Here is a 19,349-nt window from a genome sequence, read left to right on the forward strand (position 1 = left end):
TAAACCATCAACATTGAGCAATAACCAGAATATCAAGTGGATGGTCAGAATTTAATATGGACAACTTGTAATCACAAAGCAATAGCTGTGCTAATCGGCCAGCATACATCAGTACAAGCATGATATAGGTTTCAGAATAAGAAAATATGATATGTTAAACAAGATCTTTCTAAGCCCAATTTGTAATACAGCATTACTAAAAAAAATATTCAGCCTGCATCATCACAAATCTGGAAACAACCCCTCTAAATTTAGTTTTATCCCCTGCTACTTCAAAAATCATCCCTTTACAAAAACTGTGAAACACGGACAGTCCCCTCTTTATCTTTATCTATTTTATTATGATTATTATTATTTTATTGTATGTTATTTATCCCTTTTTTTTTTTTTATAATCTGGACCCCCCCCCCCCTCTTTGCTAGTCGACCCAATTGGTTTTGGACAACCCACCCCCACCCAATCCATAATCGACCTGAAGAAGAAATTAGAGAAACCCTACCATTATCCGGCGAGGGTGTTGCGGCATCCACGAGAGGGGCAGTCGGTCCGGACAGCACCACCACCGAAAGGGGTCGGCTCTTCTCTTCAAGTTCTCGAGTTGCAGGCCTGCGATCGGAGGAAGAGAGGTAGAAGAGAGTGAGAGAGGGAGAGAGAAGAAAGAGGGTTCGGGGTCCCTCCTTTGTAGGTGAGTAGCCTCCCGAAAAGGAAGGAGCTCCTTCTCCCCACGGCGGCTGCGGTGTGCTCCCCCCCACCTCCCATCTCTTTATGTGTTAGGGTTCGGCTGAACCCTAACACCCGTAATCTCAAGGGAGAGGGTTTCCCCTCTCCAAACTTTTATCGGGCAACCCATATCGGGTTGCCCCCCCCTATTAACCCCTCTTTATTTTCTTAACAGGGTGTGGGTCGGATCCGGGTCCGAACCACGACCCGCGATGCTGGATCCGATTGCGGTTTGGATCCGGGTTGTATGGCTAGCAGTGGATCCAAGGGTTGGATCCACTTGGGTCCAACAGTGGGTTTGAAGAAAAAAATTATTATTATTATTTATTTATTTATATCATATTACTAAAATACTCAAATATGCACATTTTCCTTCTGGATCCGCTAACGGATCCCAGGCCCAATTCGCGTTAATTAACTAAATATATATATATTTATATATATATATATATATATATATATATATATATATATAAATATAATTTCTTTATGCTGCATAAAGTTTGCGGTTATTACAGTCCATGTAATAGAGTTCTCCTTCTCTATGGCATTCACCAATTAGCTTTCCTGACAGTCGATACTGTACTCAACAACCATGAGAAGAGAATGAGATATTACATCCATAGTCAGATATTTGCGAGACAGATAAGAGATTCAAATTAAGTTTAGGGATATATCTAACTCCTGGGATAAAAAAAATGGATTTTTGAAGATTTTCAAGACATCCTATTCTTTTTACTTCAAGAGATGTGCCATCGGTTGTAAAAACCTTTGACACACTTGAGTTATTTTTAAGACATTCGGATAAACTATTAACATTTGGGGTCACGTGAAAAGAAGCACCAGAATCTAAAAAGCCAAGGAAAGTTACCTGGACCGGAGAAAGATGCAACTGCCGCTCCAGTTGAGGCTTCGGTTAAGGAGGATACCCCTTTGAGAATAGGTTGCAGGATTTTCATCAGTTGAGTCATAGATACATATGCATCTTGATCTTTTGACTCGGATTCAACAGATGCAACTCTTTTTTCTTCTCTTCTTTTTAACTTTGGACATTGAGGCCTATAGTGCCCCGGTTCATGACAATGATGACAAATAACTTTTCTTTTATCAAAGTCAGTGTTTTGCCTTCCAAAATGAGGCGGCTTGTAAGTACGAGTATGATTTTCCGGTCTAGACACAGCTAAAACTGAGTCATCATCAACTTTTGGAGTACTTTTTCTAAGTCTATTTTTCTCCATAGTGAGCTCTTCTATAGTATCAACAATAGAAAGAATTTTTCCACGATGTAAAAGGGCCGATTTGGTGGATTCAAACTCCGACCTTAGACCATTCACAAATCGATAGAAATGTTCCATATCGAGTTGCTTTTGGCGAAGCTCGATATCTTCGGCACAATGCCATTTGGGCTCAAGAAGAGCCAACTCTTCCCAAAGTTCGGACAACTCATTGTAATATTCTCAAATAGTTTTATCTTTTTGAGTCATTGTCCGAACCAGTGTTGTTAAAAACGCGCCTCAAGGCGCAAAAAGCGCGCCTCGCCTCAAGGCGCAAAAAGCGCGCCTCGCCTCAAGGCGCACTGAAAAAGCGCAACAGCCTCAAGGCGTACGCCTCATGCGCCTTGAGGCGTACGCCTCAAAGTGAGGCGTGCATTAAAAATCGGATGGCCCGGACCCGAGTTCGACCCGGATCCGGGCCCGTATTCTCGAAAGATCGAGAACCTGTGTCTTTAAAATGACACAGGCGCTTCGGGGCGAGGGAAAGCCCTCGCCCCTTCTCTCTCCACTCCGTCCCCTCTCGTCCACCGCCACTGCTATCGCTGGCCACCACTCGCCGCCGGCCACCACCCGTCGCCGATCATCACCTCTTCCACCTTCTTCTTTCCTCAGCTGAGAAGGCATCGGCGACCCGCCGCGCCAGCGACTCACAGCCACCGTCGTGCGACCACTCGCCGCCGCCACTACTGTCGCCGGCCACCACTCGCTGTCGGCCACCACTCGCCGTCAGCCACCACCCGTCGTCGATCATCGCCTCTTCCACCTTCTTCTTTCCTCTGCTGAGAAGGCATCGACGACCCGTCGCGCCAGCGACTCACAGCCACCGTCGTGCGACCACTCGCCGCCACCACTGTTGTCGCCGGCCACCACTCACCGTCGGCGACCTCTGCGTTTTCCGATGACAGGTAAAGTTATGGGTTTTCTGAAGTTAACGATTTTTTGGGTTTTCTTCTACCCTTTTCATTTTTTATTTTGTTTCTCTGTCTTTCTTTCTAGTTGCTTTTCGTGATTTATACGTAGATGTGTTTGTTTCTGAACAATATGTTCCTTTGTTTTTATGTTATTTTGCATCTAAATATGAATGAAATGATACCATTTTTATCTTTAAATGTAATCGGTATGTTTTCTTTTCATGTTGACTGATTTTGTTCATTAGAATTAGTGGGTTCCTCTTTTTATTAAGTTTCGTCTTTTTTTGTGTGTTGATTTGTGTGAACTCATCTGATTCAGGTATTTTAAGTTTCATTAAAATATGTATTTTTTATCCCTGTCGAATTACTGGAATCAAAAGATCTCAGTCCTCTGATTGGGAATTTTCCATATATTCCCCCTTTCTTATGTTTTCTTTCCCCTGTTGACTGATTTCGTTCATTAGAATTAGTGGGTTCCTCTTTTTATTAAGTTTCATCTTTTTTTTTGTGTGTTGATTTGTGTGAACTCATCTGATTCAGATATTTTAAGTTTCATTAAAATATGTATTTTTTATCCCTGTCGAATTGCTGGAATCAAAAGATCTCAGTGATCTGATTGGGAATTTTCCATATATTCCCCCTTTCTTATGTTAAGCATCTGAAATATTCGAACATAATGGTGACCTCTGTTTAGCATATTCAATATATGTTTTTTTTTTCGGCAATTTCACAATTTCTTGGGGTTGATCTCTGGAGAAGTTCTTGATATACCTTCTTGTTGAATTCTAGGGATGGTTATTTTGTTGGTTTAACATGCTCTTCTTTCTTCGAAAAAAAGGAAGACAAATTTAGTTGGTGTTTTATTTGTGTTTTTAAGGATATTTTTTGTCTTTTGTTGGTGCTTTTTTGTGATGGTATTCATTTCAATCGATGCAAAATTTGTTTGGAGTGCCTTGGAGTTGGTTGGTGTTTTCTTTTTGTTTTTGAGAAGAAATCTGGTATCCAAACCACCTCCACTCTATCTCTACTATGTGTGTGTGGCTATAAGTGTGCATTATTGAATGAACTTTGAGACCCAATTAAAAAACTGACCTAATTATATTTATTATTTTTTTCTCATCAATTATGTTTTTTTCTAGGATTCGTATATAGCTTATACACCAAGATTGTTTATTTTGCATTTGTTTTCATGTAATGTGGTTAGCAGAATGCATGATGTTAATATATATTTTGTGTTATGTATTTTTGCAGTTGAACAATGGCAAAAGATGTAGGATGGGATCATGGAGTTAAACTTACAAATCCTACTAAAGATCCCAAACTCGTAGGACATGTAATTTGCAATTACTGTCATAAACAGACTACAAGAGGCATCTATAGGCTAAAACATCACTTAGCTGGCACAAAGCATGGTGTAAGCATGTGCGAAGCAGTTCCACCTGACGTGAAAAGATTTTTTCAGAATCATCTAAAGGATCAGAGGCTAAAGAAAGAAGAGTTAGAACAAAACAAGTTGGATATCGGGAGAAGTGTTTATTTTGGATCATCAACCGGCGATAATGTGAATAAAGAAGCTAGTGGATCAGGTAGTGATGCAAAAACAAGTGCAGCTGGTCCTATGGACCTTTTTGTGAACAAAGAAGCACGACAAACCACAATAAACACTGCTTTCAAAAGGGCTGAAAGAAAAAATGCATGTCGTGCCATTGGTAGATTTTTTATGCAAATGCCTTATCATTTAATCTTTGCAGCAGTTCATATTTTGGTGCAATGGTAGAAGCTATTGCAAATTATGGGCGAGGGTTCAAACCACCTTCTTATCATGAGATCAAAACGTGGATTTTGAAGGACGAGGTAGATTGTACTCATGAAATTTTGAAAGAGTTCAAAAAAGAGTGGCCAAAGGTTGGTTGCAATATTATGGCAGATGGTTGGACAGATGGGAAATGAAGAAACTTAATTAATTTTCTTATGAACAGCTCATCTGGGACAGTATTTTTGAAGTCCGTTGACATCAGCGACATGGAAAAAACTGGTGCAAATTTGTGTAAGTTGTTTGAAGAAGTTGTTAAAGAAGTTGGTGAAAGTAATGTGGTGCAATTCATTACAGATAATGCACCAAATTATGTGGCAGCTGGAAATATGTTAACGGCAGGAAAAACATGTTTTTGGACACCATGTGCAGCCTACTGCTTGGATCTTATGTTAGAAGATATTGGAAAGATATCAATTTTTAAAGATACAGTGGAAAAGGCAAAAAAATTTACAAGATACATTTATAGTCATGCATGGGTATTAAATTTAATGAGAAAATTCACAAAGAAGAAAGAACTTCTGCGTCTAGCCGTCACTCATTTTGCCACAACATATCTTACACTTCATAGTATTGGATGTTATAAGAAAGAGTTAAAGTCGATGTTCTTATCTTCAAATTTTAGAACATCTAATTACTATAAGAAATATGATGCTAAGAACATTTCTTGTATTGTTCTTAATGATCATAAGTTTTTGGCTGCCATATCATATGCAATTAAAGCTACACTACCTCTCGTGAAAGTGTTGCGGCTTGTTGATGCAGACGAACCTGCTATGAGATTTTTGTATGAGGCAATGGATAGAGCGAAGGAGGAAATTGCTTCAAACCTTGACAATGTCCAAAGAAAATATAAACCTATTTGGGATATCATTGATAGACAATGGGACTTTCAACTTCATAAGTCTTTGCATGCAGCAGCCTATTATTTAAATCCACATTTTCATTATGTTGACAACTTCAACCCTGATGGAGAAGTTATGGGTGGCTTTTATGATTGTGTTGAAAAATTAGTTTCTGATGCAAATATTCGGTTGAAAACTACAACACAAATCGATGCATTTAAAAAGGCAAAGGACTTGTTTGGCAGAGAGGCAGCTGTTACAACAAGAAAATTAAAAAGTCCTGGTAAGTTTGCAATTATGTTGTTATTTGTCAATATTTTTTTTATGTTTTTGTTAATTATGACATTCTTAATGTTTTTATCAATTTTTTATTATTTTATTTGAATGCAGCTAACTCCGCCTGTGTATAACTGTTTAGTTATCCACTGTCGGTCCCAAGCCCGGATAAAGGAGGAGGGTTGCGGTAGGCCTGTGACAGCCAGCATAAAAACTTAGTCATACCCTATGAATATGAACCAATATGAGAATTTCGTTGGGGCATTCCCTACTGAGCGACGGGATGTACTCTATAGGCCCGGAGGCAGTGATAAATGGGCAAGGGTTGCTACGTCGTCGCCCGGAAGCGACGCGTCACACCGGCGCCCGGGTGTGGTGTAAAATAGGCAAGGGTTCCCTCACTTTGTTGGACGGGTGGGGGTAAAGAAGTTAGTCCAAGACCATAAAATTAGGTTAGCCACTTAGAACATAGGATCTTTAACAGGTAAGTTGGTAGAGTTAGTAGATGTTATGTGTAGGAGAAAGATTGATATTTTATGTTTACAAGAGACCAAATGGGTAGGTGAGAAAGCAAAAGTGATAGAACCTTGGGGATATAAGATTTGGTATACAAGAATAAATAGGAATAAGAATGGAGTAGGGATTGTTATGAGTCGTAAGTTTATAGATAATGTAGTTGAGGTCCATAGGAAAGGTGATAGGATTTTACTTATTAAATTAGTATTAGGTTCGGAGATTATTAATATTATTAGTGTTTATGCACCTCAAGTAGGTTTAGATGATTCCATTAAGCGTCAATTTTGGGAAGATTTAGATGGAGTAGTTCAAGGGCTATCTTATGGAGAAAGGCTTTACATCGGCGGTGACCTTAATGGGCATATAGGCATTAGTAGGGATGGATTTGAGAGTATCCATGGAGACTATGGTATAGGAGAAAGAAACGAAAGTGGAGAAAGGATTTTAGATTTTGGTTTGTCCTATGATATGATCTTGGCAAACACTTGGTTTAGGAAGAGGGAGTCTCACCTAGTAACATTTAAAAGTGGGGTTAGTACGAGTCAGATAGATTTTTTCCTACTTAGAAAGAGAGATAGGGGTTGTTGCATCAATTGTAAGGTTATACCGAGAGAAAGTGTAGCTACACTGTGAAATTGTCTATGAAAAGACAATACACATACGAGCACAAATAATATAGAAAAGATGTGCATGAAGGCACTCTCACAACACTTGAACAAAGTACGCAAAAGCGTAAAAATAATAAACATGCACAATGGCATGTATTTTATAGAAAGAACCAAATGCCTGAGTTTCTCAAGCTTAAGAAATACAAGGGGGGAACACCCCTATTTATACAAATGCAAGAAGGTGCAAAGGGGGGGCTCCCAAAGGAGTCGTTGGGAGCCCCCAATGGTCACATTTGTGACCGTTGGGGGGGGGGGGGGCAACGACTCTATTGGGGGACCCCCAATGCACATTAAAAAATGTCAAAAATAAAAAGAAAAAAAGAATTACAAAAAAAAAAGAAAGTTACAACATATTCCAAAAGGGAATATGCGCAAAACAGGAAATGACAAAAATACCATTTTGGGTAAATATATATAAATATATATATTTATATATAGAGAGATATATGTACATATAATATATTATATGTAAATATATCTCTATGTATATAAATATATATATTTATATTTACAATAATGATTTTTAGGAGATACATTTTAACATACACAACATAAAGTCTTAATTTTAGATCTTAGAATTAGACAATGCCGCAAAAGGGATAGACATAGGATAGATCCTAGAATTAAGTGGTGGGCACTGAAAGGAGCTAAACAAGGAATGTTTGTAAAGCAGGTAGTTAAGGAAGTTGATTGGTGTCTCGAGGAGGATTCAGAATCAATGTGGAATAAGATAGCGGGTGGCATGAGAAAGGTGGCTAAGGAGGTATTGGGTGAGTCTAAAGGCGGTGCACCGCTAGGTAAGGATACATCGTGGTGGAATGAGGATGTCAAATTAGCTATTAGGGTTAAAAGAGAGTGTTATAGAAATCTAAGTAAGAGTCGTGATAATAAGAATTTGAAGAAGTATTTGATAGCAAAGAAGGAAGCAAAAAAAGTAGTTCGGAACGCGAGGGATAAGGTATATAAGGAGGTTTATGACAAGTTGGATACCAAAGAGGGCGAGAAGGATATTTATAGGCTTGCAAAGATGAGAGATAGGAAATCGAGGGATCTGGGTATGGTTAGATGTATCAAAGATGAAATACAAAGGGTTTTAGTCAAAGATGAGGAGATTAAGGAGAGATGGAAAGATTATTTTGATAAGCTATTTAATGAAAGTCATGCTCAAGATCTTGGAGACTTGTCCATTCGTTTTCATGAAATGAATCGTGACTTCATGCGCAAGATTCAAAAGAAAGAAATTGCAGAGGCTTTGAAGAAAATGAAATCAAGAAGGGCAGTTGGCCCAGATGGTATACCTATCGAGGCTTGGAAATGCTTGGGAGAGAAAGGTTTAGAATGGTTGACAAATCTTTTTAACAAGATTTGGTGGACAAATAAGATGCCTAATGAGTGGAGGAAGAGTACTTTGGTGCCTCTATATAAGAATAAGGGTGATATATAAGATTGCACAAACTATCGTGGTATAAAACTCATGAGTCATACTATGAAACTTTGGGAGAGTGTGATTGAGTCTAGGTTGAGGAAGATTGTCATGATATCGGAGAACCAATTTGGTTTTATGCCTGGAAGATCAACTATGAAAGCTATACATCTTCTTAGACAACTTATTGAGAGAAATAGAGAGAGGAACAAAGATTTGCATATGGTTTTTATTGATTTGGAGAAGGCATACGATAGAGTACCTAGGGACGTTCTCTGGTGGACAATGATGAAGAAAGGTGTTTCTCTCAAGTACATTAGTATAATTAAGGATATGTATGAAGGAGTGGTAACCAATGTCCGCACTTGTGGAGGGGTGACAACCAATTTTCCTATAACGGTTGGGTTACATCAAGGATCTGCTTTAAGCCCTTTCCTATTTGCTATAGTGATGGATGAGCTTACGAGATCAATTCAATATAATGTGTCGTGGTGTATGTTGTTTGCTGATGATATTGTTTTGATTGATGAGTCTAGAGCTGGGGTTAATGCTAAGTTAGAATTATGGAGACAGACATTGGAAGCAAGAGGTTTTAAGTTAAGTAAGAGTAAGACAAAATACATGGAATGTCGGTTTAGTAAGCAACGAAGTAGTGATGGGAGTGTAGTGAAGCTTGGTGAGCAAGAAGTACTGGTGGATGATTGCTTCAAATATTTGGGATCTATCATTCAAAGGTATGGAGAAATTGATGGAGATGTAAATCATAGGATAAAGGTTGGGTGGATGAAATGGAAAAGTGCAACTGGAGTATTGTGCGATCGTAGAATGCCATTGCGGTTGAAGGGAAAGTTTTATAGGACGACTATTAGGCCCGCTTTACTATATGGTACGGAATGTTGGGCTGCCAAGAGACATCATATTCAAAAAATGAGTGTAGCTGAGATGCGTATGCTGAGATGGATGTGGAAATATAATAAAAGATAAGATTCGGAACGAGGAGATACGTAAGAAGGTAGGCGTTGCACCCATTGAAAATAAGATGAGAGAGAATCGTTTACGGTGGTTTGGACATATTCGGCGAAGGCCTAATTAATGATGCTCCAATTAGAAGGATGGAGAAATGGGAAAATATATTAGTTAAAAGAGGTCGAGGTAGGCCTAGGAAGACATGGATGGAGGTGATAGGAAAGGATATGAATGCTTTGAACCTCACCGAGGACATGGCATTGAATAGAAATGATTGGAGGAGAAGGATTCATGTGGAAGACCCAGAATGATTTTCTTTTTTGGTTCATATCGCCGACCCCAATTGTTTTGGGATGAAAGCGTAGTTGTTGTTGTTGTTGTTGTTGTTGTTGTTGTTGTTGTTGTTGTATTTAAATGCAGCTGATTTGTGGAGTTCATTTGGGCACGAAAATCCTGAGTTGATGAATTTTGCAATTCGAATTTTAAGTTTGACATGCAGTGCATCGGGCTGTGAGAGGAATTGGAGTACTTTCTCATTGGTTTGTGACTTTGTATTTTATTTTTGAAATACATTTTTATATGTTTAATTATCTTATATTTGATTATCAATGATTTGAAATTATAGGTGCATACAAAACGAAGGAATAGACTTGAACAAGAGAAGATGAATGCATTGGTTTTTGTAATGTACAATATGAAATTAAGAGAGAGAAATATGAAGAGGAGGGCTACCAAAGACCCTATATGTCTAGATCATATAGACTCAGACGATGAGTGGATTGTGGAGAAGGAAGATCCTGTGTTGCCAAGTGATCCCAATTGGTTGGAGGATTCATGGTTGGATCCGAACTTCAACATAAATGCCATTGAGCATGTGCCTATTGAAAAAGTCACTTCACCTCATGTTTCACAAAGTGGTTCTAGGCAAGACATGTCTTCAAGAGATCGAGGTAAAGTTATATTCCTTTTACCTAGCTATGAATATAAATGTATTTTTTTAATTACATAACATAAATATTTAATACATGATTTTTTATTAAAGGAAAAAGAAAAGCAAAAGAAGTAATTGAGGACGTGGATGAAGAAAGTGTAGATGATGAAGAGTCAGAGAATGAAGATGAAGAACCTATTTATATGGATTCTTCATATGATGATATGGAAGACTTAAATATTGATGATGACGAGACACAACAAGAGCCTAGGCCCTAATTCATATCATAGAGCTATTGGTCATTTATATGTTTTTTGGGACTTTCAGTTGTAATTGTGAATTTTAACACTCTCATTTTGAAGAATTCTGGACAAATACATTAACATTTGGTTGTTAATGTTAACATGCATTTTTTAATTATGACATGATGTTGTTAGTGCTAATATGCATTTTGTTGTTAATGTTAGTTTTTTATTGAATGAATGCTCATATTTATGCAATTAGATACTTATATAGATCAAGTTGTTGCATTAATGTTACTTTTACATGTTAATCTCATATTTTTTTTGTATTTATTTGAGATTTTTTATTTCGTGTTGGTTGGCGCTTCATCAATAAAGCATTCCTTATTTATTTATAATTTTAGATCATTTTTATAGTTTTTTTTAAGTTAAAAAAATTTATTTGAGGCTTACGCTTTGCGCCTCGAGGCTTACGCCTCGCCTCAGATTTTGGTGGAGCGCCTCGCTACGCCTCAACGCTTTTCACAACACTGGCCCGAACTTTGTCTTGTAAATTGCACACATGTGCAATATCTTTAAGGGAATACATGTTTTTGAGGTATTTTCAAGCCTTATCGACATGCTCAAACTTAGCTAGACTAGAGCATTTTTTAATGTCTATGTTATTGATGAGCCATGACATAATTTTTGCATGCCCTATCCTCCACTCTTTCCATTTCTTTTCATAAGTGGCTAACGCCTTATTCTTCTCTTCCTCCGTTAGAGGAACCTTTTTATCACCCTCTTTCTTGGTAAGAGATAGTTTAGGTTCCGAATCAGAACCATCCACTATACCCCATAAACCTTTTCTCCAAATATGGTGCTTCATAATCGAAGCCCACATTACATAGTTAGTATCATTTAGCTTCATAGGACTGATGGTGATCTTATCATTGTCATCCATCTTTTACAAGGCTAAGAGAGGAATAAATAGGAGGAGAGAGAAAAAAAAGAAAAGAAAAGAAAAAGAGTAAACAAGGGAATAAGAGAGAGAATACAAAACCAAATTTTTTATAACACAAGTTCGCCTTTCTTCAAACAAATCTTCTTGAGCCAAGAACAAGGTGATGAAACACTTTTTGTAAATGTGGCACGAAAATCGAGACGAAAGCATTTCAAGATCTAAGGATTCCGTAGCTCTGATATCATGTAATGAAATGGTGGTCTTCAACAAATGCACGAATAACTCACAAAGAAGTGTCTATTGGAGACACTACAAGCATGACCCTTGAAAGGGTATAAAAAGAAGAACACTTGAAAAATAAATAATACTTTATTCATGCACAAAATGCTTAAGAAGCATAGTAATTTACATTGAAGGGGTTCACCCCTATATATACAAAAAAGTGAAAGAGAGAGGAGAGCTCATTTTGAGCTCTCCAAAAGAGACGTTGGACTCTAGTCCAACGGCTCTTATTATAGTTGTTGGACTACAGTTCAACAGCTATTTGCACGGTCAAGTTCCAACAGATCAAATATCTAGTTTCTATTGAACTAGATGCTAAAAAAAAATAAAGGAAAATAGAAAAAGGAAATAATAAAAGGAAAAATATAATAATATTAAATAATATATATGTATTACAGTTTACATTTTAACAGTTTTTGGTTTTGGATTTAGATCCACGAAAATTAAGAGTGCACCACAGTATCTTATGGTTGTTCGATTACATACAAATTTCACGTCATATCCCTATCCATGCTAAACTCCATACGCACATGAAACCCGAAAGATTGGCTGGGTTTCCTGTGTTGGATCATAGATGATAAGAACATAATTGCCATGATTTGTAAGTCAATTTTTGTTACACAACAAAGAATGCATCAGTACAACATAATTCATGTGTGTGCGTAAGGTGTTCTTGCTATCTATGTCCATAAATATCAACAAGAAATTGACTGATTTCTGAAGATGAATGCAACTTCTAACGATTGCCATCTAATTCCATCCTGTGCCAACACCACCTGTCGCTTCAATGCCCTCTTTTTCTTTCTTGAAAATAACCTAACTCTTATCACACCACTAACCACCGTTTCCCTCCCAGTCACATCACTCAGACCTAGAAAAATAACCATTATATTTCTTTTGTTTGATAAATATTAGATGGAAACAGGAATTGGTTAAAAAAAAGGATCCGTTCTCCAATCACTGCTTCAGATGAATGATGATTGGAGCTGGTCCTCAGGCATCACAAGGACTGGTTGGTGAGCATCATGCTAAACATCCAAAGTGACAAGAATATATCTCAAAACTAGGGTTGCAAACAGGTCAGCTCTTGGCCTGATTCTGACCCAAGGTTGCCAGAAAGGGAAATGGAAATAAGAAACGTGTTGGCAAATGAAAACGGGAAACGGGACTTTTTAAAGTTCATGTGAAACGGGGAAATGTGATATATATATATATATATATATATATATATATATATATATATATATATATATATATATATATATATATATATATATATATTGTGTGTGTGGAGCAAAAGTGCAAATGTTGACAATATGGACAAAGAATATTATAAGTTCACATAATAGCTTACTTTTTTACTAATATTATGATAAATAGTAAGGACTAATAAAAAATTTAATACAATATATTACTACATTGATTACAACTAAAATAAGTAATTATAATTTTGAATAACACGTCTCAACTTTTCATTGAAAAAAAGATTCTTATTTTAAGAAAAACTTAGTAGGTTTCCCATGTGATGTGAAACGGGTTTCCCATGCCTTTTTGGAAGTTTCCCACAAGTTTTGAAAACGCATGGTTTCCGGTTACAGAAATGGTGTCCCAGGAAATGAGTTTCCCACATGTAAGTGGAGTTTCCGGTAACCCTGTTCTGACCCAACTGAAGACAATAGGAGTAGATCCAGGTCAAGAAAAGATGTTATGTTTTAAAAATGGACCGAATACAAAACCCATGCCTTTGGGTTCAGTCCGAATAAACAAAAAACTGTCAAGTTCCGATCCAACCGACCCGTCAGACCAGTAAATGTACATGGTTTGCAACAAGAGAGCATGGGTAGGTTGATTACCAGACTGCCATTGCCACCACTGTAAAAGTTAAGTATTACACCCATTGCCACCGCTGAAGAGGTTTTTCAAGGGAGGCATCTTTCACCATATGTTAATTACAAGACAGCCACCACTGAAGAAATTTTTCGAGGCACCTTTTGGGCCTTGAATCCAATAACAGAAAAGGAAGAAACAGTCCAAAATCCAGAACTCTCTCTATGTTCTGAGTCAGATCTGGATCCACTATCATAAAAGCAGATCAAGGACCCAATTTTGCCTAGGTCTGACCTGGATCCAACCTGTTTGCAACCCTACTCACAGCCGGATTCCTGTCATTCAAATGGCTCTAGTAGCATTGAAGGGCTTTGGGTAGATTTCAATGAGAAGATGCCCTCATGAAATTTCAGAAATTAAGGTGTGTGTGAGCTTGTGTGCTTGTGCTTCTGCAAATATAAAAATAGAATGAGAGACAATTGATTACCAGTAATAAACCAATCTTAATATCCCCTGCTGTATTTTTTTTAGTGCATCCATATCCGTTGATCCATATGCTTCACCACAATAATCGTTACATAGGGTCTGCATGGAAAGTTCACATGTAAATAGCATGTTGTATGCAAATCTCCAAACTGAAATTGACAAATGAAGGAGACTCACTATCTATGTCACAACACACAGACACCAACTGATAGTACAAGATACAAATTAGAAAATTTAAAAAAAAAATAAGACAGGAGGACACACACATTCACTCACTCTTTAATTCAAAATAAAAAGTTCTAAACTCACACTTGTACATCAGTCGAGGCACATCATTTTACTATTTTACTACATAAAATATAAAAAGTAACCTTCTTGGCATATAAACCCATCTTTGAGGTAGAGAGCAATTGCTTCTAGAATGGAAATGGCTCAGAATTGGTTTAAGTGTAAAAATTAACTAGAGCAAACCAAATTTGATCTGGCTTAATTGGATTCGGAGCATAGATATTCGAAGCGCTTAGACTAGGTAGGAATCCCAATTCTTAGGCTCAAAAGTACCATATAGTGGCTCACTCATGTTGTTAGCCTTAGTTGAAGTTTCCTAGATTTGCAATATATGTAACAAAGTTTGCATGAATTGCTACAAAAGTTTGCAATTAAGGTGTTCTTTTGGATATTTTGTACTTTTGTCAAAGTATATTTGTGTTACTCTCATCAAAAAAAATTCTAATAAGATGATATAGCTATTGACTGTGATTTTCATTTCAAGAAGTTCTCTCTTACCTCTATCACTTAATCAATATTTCACATGACTCCCTATATCACTTTTTAAATGATTCTCAGGGTGTCACGTCCGACCATCTCAAATAGCATGTAAAGGGGGAGAGGAGAGAGGGAGAGAGTGTCAGTATCTGATCATATTAATAAGGGAAGAGGGTGAGAGATAGGTTGCACAAGTCAATAATCTTTTGTGTTTTTTGAAATTTTAAAATGAGAAGATAGGTTGCACAACTTGTGTTTTTGAAATGATAACACCATACTTCTAATCCAACAGGATATTTCATGTTCGACCACATACAGCACAGGTTTGACCTCATTCACAACATGCAACAAACTTTGCGCCAGATGTAGTTTGGTATCATGTCACCTATGACACCAAAAATGGTGTCCCTGTGACACAACTCACTATGAACAATATGTAGCATCATGTACCTATGGCTGATCCAAGTTATACATACATATATATAATGTTTTTTTTCAAACCTAAAGATCTTAAGAGTGAGGAGAACACAAGTACATCAAGGTCATCGGTCCTGATTCTTTTATATCTTTGTTTTCCTCTACACAATCTTACTTTATATTTTCAATTTTTCACTAAAAGCTTTCACACCTTTTTGCAAAGTTCTTTCAGTGAGTAATAACAAATGTTGAATTGCAGAATGAATTAACATACAAATGTTGTGGGGATAAGATTGTTAGAAAATAATACATATATGTATATACTTGAATATATATATATATATATACACTCTTCGTAATACAAGAGTATGTGTATGTATAAGTATATGTATATAAATAAATATTTAAAGTATATACATATATTCTTGTATTTTTATTTTCTTATTTCTGTAATTTTTCATTTTATTTACATTTCACTTTTTGTGTACTCTTTTTGTACGTGTACAGTGTAGTCAGCCACTGACTGTTGCACACAGTAATTAAAATAAGAGTTGTTGGGCTTATTCCCAACTGCTCTAATTAGAGCCGTTGGGAATAGCCCAACGACTCTTTAAGAGTTGTAATGCTTTATAAATAAGGGCTGTGAGCCCATTGTAACAGTTGTAATAGTAAGAGGGGTTTTGTCCCCTTATGTTTATCAATAAGGTCCATTGACGCACTTCTCTTATTTTGTGGTGTAAAGCATTTGAATGTTATTTTATGCTATCATATGTTTTGAGTATTTGAAGTATCAAGTTATTTGAAAACTTGATTGTTTGTAAGGCTTTTCACATAGAATCAGAGCGTGGTGTATGATCAACCGTGCATTTGGTAGGCTGCCTCAAAAAGGGTGCTTATTCTCTTTCGTGGTGGTGATTATTTTTTCTCTTCTAATTCACTATAGGTGTATTTTTCCCACACAACACAAGCAACTCCAACTTTATTCCGCCAAACTTAAGAAAGCAACTATAACATTTGGGCGGGACACTTGGAAAAATTCATCAAGGGTCAAGGTTTGTGGGGATTCGTAAGAGGTACTATTCTTGAACCTACTCCCAAAATTATATTAGGTGAAAATGGGATTGAGACTAGTCTTGACAAAAGAAACAAAGCCATGAAAGAATACTACAAGAAATTGGATGAATGAGAAATGAAAAACGCAAAATTTATTTCATGGATGCTAAGTGGAGTTGAGACAAAAATTGTCTCAAACCTATTATGCTTTAAAAAGGCAAATGAAGCATGAGAATATCTTAGAGATATGTTTAACGAAAAAGATATAGCTCACAAGTATTATCTCCAAGAAAAAGTTAGAAATTTCAAACAAGAAGATAAAAATGTAAGAGATTACTTTATAGAGTTATCTTCCATATGAACCCAACTTGCCCAATTTGAACCCAAATGAGAAGGTGGGTGTATAGAAATGCGAAAAGTTCAAGTTGAAGAAGATAAACTCTTTGTTTTTCTCTATGGTTTGAGACCCGAGTTTGAACAAACAAGGGCTTCCTTGCTATTATCTTCATCTTCTCCTCCTATTCATGAGATTTTCACTAAGCTTAGTGGAGAATAAACTAGACTAAATATGAAAAAATATTAGTGTGCTTGTTATTTTTAGCAATGGCCAAGAAGAGGATTGTGCACTTGCCGCATCAAAACCAGGACAATATTGTTAAAATGTATCTCCAAAACCATTGTTGTAAGTATAAATATATATACTTATATATATAGAGATACATATACATATATATCATATATGTATACGTATCTCTCTCTCTCTCTCTCTATATATATATATATATAAATATATATATATATATATATACATATTTTATTTTCTTATACCCGAAAAGGGTATTCTTGTAATTTCACATCTTGCGCATATTCCACTTGAAATATGTTGTAATTTCTTTTTATTTTTTTGTATTTCTTTTTTTCTATTTTGTATTTTTTCCTTTTTCATAAAGGTGCATTGGGGTTCCCCCACCCAATAGAGTCGTTGGGGGCCCTTTGCTTTTGTATAAATAGGGGTGTTCCCCCTTGTTATTCCTTAAGCTTGAGAGTCTCAAGCATTTGCTCTTTTCTATAAAATGCATGCCTTAGTGCATGTTTGCTACTTTTACGCTTTTGTGCGTATTTTGTTCAAGTATTGTGTGAGTGCCTTCGCGCACATCTTTCATAAAGTATTTGTGCTTGTATGCATATTGTCCCTTCGTAGGCAATTTTACATGGTATCAGAGCGAGGTTGGTGATAGAGGATCGTAGGATTCTTCTTTTTCGAGTGCCTTGAAAAGTGTGCTTTCGAATCATTGAAGTTTGAAGTGGTGGATCTTGCTTCTCAAATATTTTAGAAGAATCTTGTGCAAGTCAGTTTTTGAAATCTTGTGTTGGTACGCATTTTCTCCCTTTCTCTTTACTCCTTAATGGGTGAAAAAGAGTCTCATTTTGCTCTTGGCTTCAAACTAAATGAGTCCAACTATCATGTTTGGGCCGGGAATATGGAGGCTCACGTAAAAGGAAAGGGGCTATAGGGTTACGTGAAAGGCACAATTCTGAAACCGGAACCCAAAATTACCGTGGTAAACGGAAGTGAAATCAAGATTCTTGAAGGAGAAGAAAGAATCAAAGCCCTTGAAGAGTATTCTAAGAAGCACGATGAATGAGAAATGAAAAATTTCAAGATTCTTTCTTGGTTTTTCTCATCTGTTGAAACTAAGATTAATGCCAACATTATTAAGTTCAAGAAAGCATCGGAAGCTTGGCATTATCTTGAGAAAATGTATACGTCAAGGGACTTATCTCATAAGTATTACCTTCAAAAGAAGACTCTCTCTCTTACTCAAGGTGAAATGACTATTAGAGAATATTTTGCCGATCTTTCTTCCATTTGGGACGAGCTTGCCATGCTTGAACCAAAATGGAGTGGAGAGGCGATTGAACTCCGTCACAAGCAACTTGAAGAAGATCGGTTCTTCAACTTTTTGAATAAGCTAAGGCCCGAATTTGAGCAAATAAGGTGATCTCTTCTATCATCGTTTACTCGTCCCTCTCTTAAAGAAGTACTCACCAAATTAAGTGGTGAGGAGACTCGTATGGGTTTATGTAAACAAGGATCAAATGTTCTTGCGGTTCCTTATAATTATGAAGAAAACAATGGGGTCAATGTCGTATCAAGACCCAGAAACAATGTAAAAACCTATCGTCCTCCTCACTTTAAAGTTTAAACCACAAAATCAAAGTGAAAATGGTGGGCAAAGAGGGAAAAAGGACTATAGCAAAATTATTTCTCATTTCTGTAAAGAACCGGGGCATATCAAACCCATATGTCCCAAATGGAAGAAGCTTCTCGCAATAGCTACCACCGGTGTACCGCAAAAAGATGAGGCATCTTCAAGTGGATCTCTCTCTCTAAGTCAAATAATGGAAGCCCTTCAACCTCTCCTCAACTATGTCACAGGGGTTTGGCTAGCAGGGTGCCGCACCCGCGTCAACGCGGGTGCGGGTGCGGGTGCGGGTGCGGGTGCGGGTGCGGTCAACCTAATCCTGGGTGCGTTGACCGCACCCAGGGTCATTTCGGTCCATTTTTGTTTGGATTTTTTCTGTGAAATGTGCTGCGGATTTAAAAAAAAATTCTGCTGACAGCTGCTTGTTGTTGCTGCTCTTGTTTTATAAAGGGGCACTTGTGTCCACAACATCTGACGAGCTTTGTTGGCATCCCATGCTATTCCTGCCTCCAAACAATTAATTCACAGCATTGGAAAACATACTGTTAACTTGGAAATGATGATCCATCTTCCTCAAAAATTAAAACCAAAATTCAAGAGCCTTTTGAAGTCTTTATGCTTCAACCATCCAAATCCTTTTTCGTCAAGTATTTTCTCTCTCCATAATAAATGATAATGGTGGTGGTAGGGCCTTGGTGGCTATTAGTATTCACTTTTCTCCTGACGAGATGGGTGCTCTAGCCGTAGCCTTGTGTAGACCTCTCTTTTCCACATGTCAAATCCA

At 37.1% G+C, this 19,349-nt stretch overlaps 1 protein-coding gene and 2 long non-coding RNA genes across 4 annotated transcripts in view; 2 read left to right on the forward strand and 1 right to left on the reverse strand.

Annotated features, from left to right (window-relative positions):
* Positions 1 to 19,349, reverse strand: part of LOC149838794 (suppressor of RPS4-RLD 1-like) — a 116,252-nt gene that overhangs the window by 14,758 nt on the left and 82,145 nt on the right. For both annotated transcript variants that reach the window (XM_090006818.1, XM_090006819.1), the window contains one exon: positions 14,125 to 14,222. In XM_090006818.1, the coding sequence (XP_089862944.1) occupies positions 14,125 to 14,222 (98 nt within the window). The remainder of the gene's footprint in view (positions 1 to 14,124; positions 14,223 to 19,349) is intronic.
* Positions 9,825 to 10,173, forward strand: LOC149838795 (uncharacterized). Its single transcript, XR_016431988.1, has 2 exons — positions 9,825 to 9,951; positions 10,038 to 10,173. It is a non-coding gene; the product is annotated as an uncharacterized LOC149838795 (long non-coding RNA).
* Positions 10,268 to 10,528, forward strand: LOC149838796 (uncharacterized). Its single transcript, XR_016431989.1, has 2 exons — positions 10,268 to 10,362; positions 10,455 to 10,528. It is a non-coding gene; the product is annotated as an uncharacterized LOC149838796 (long non-coding RNA).

The sequence above is a fragment of the Nuphar pumila genome, chromosome 5 (genome assembly GCF_984573655.1).
Source record: "Nuphar pumila chromosome 5, dmNupPumi1.hap1.1, whole genome shotgun sequence".
NCBI lineage: Eukaryota > Viridiplantae > Streptophyta > Magnoliopsida > Nymphaeales > Nymphaeaceae > Nuphar > Nuphar pumila.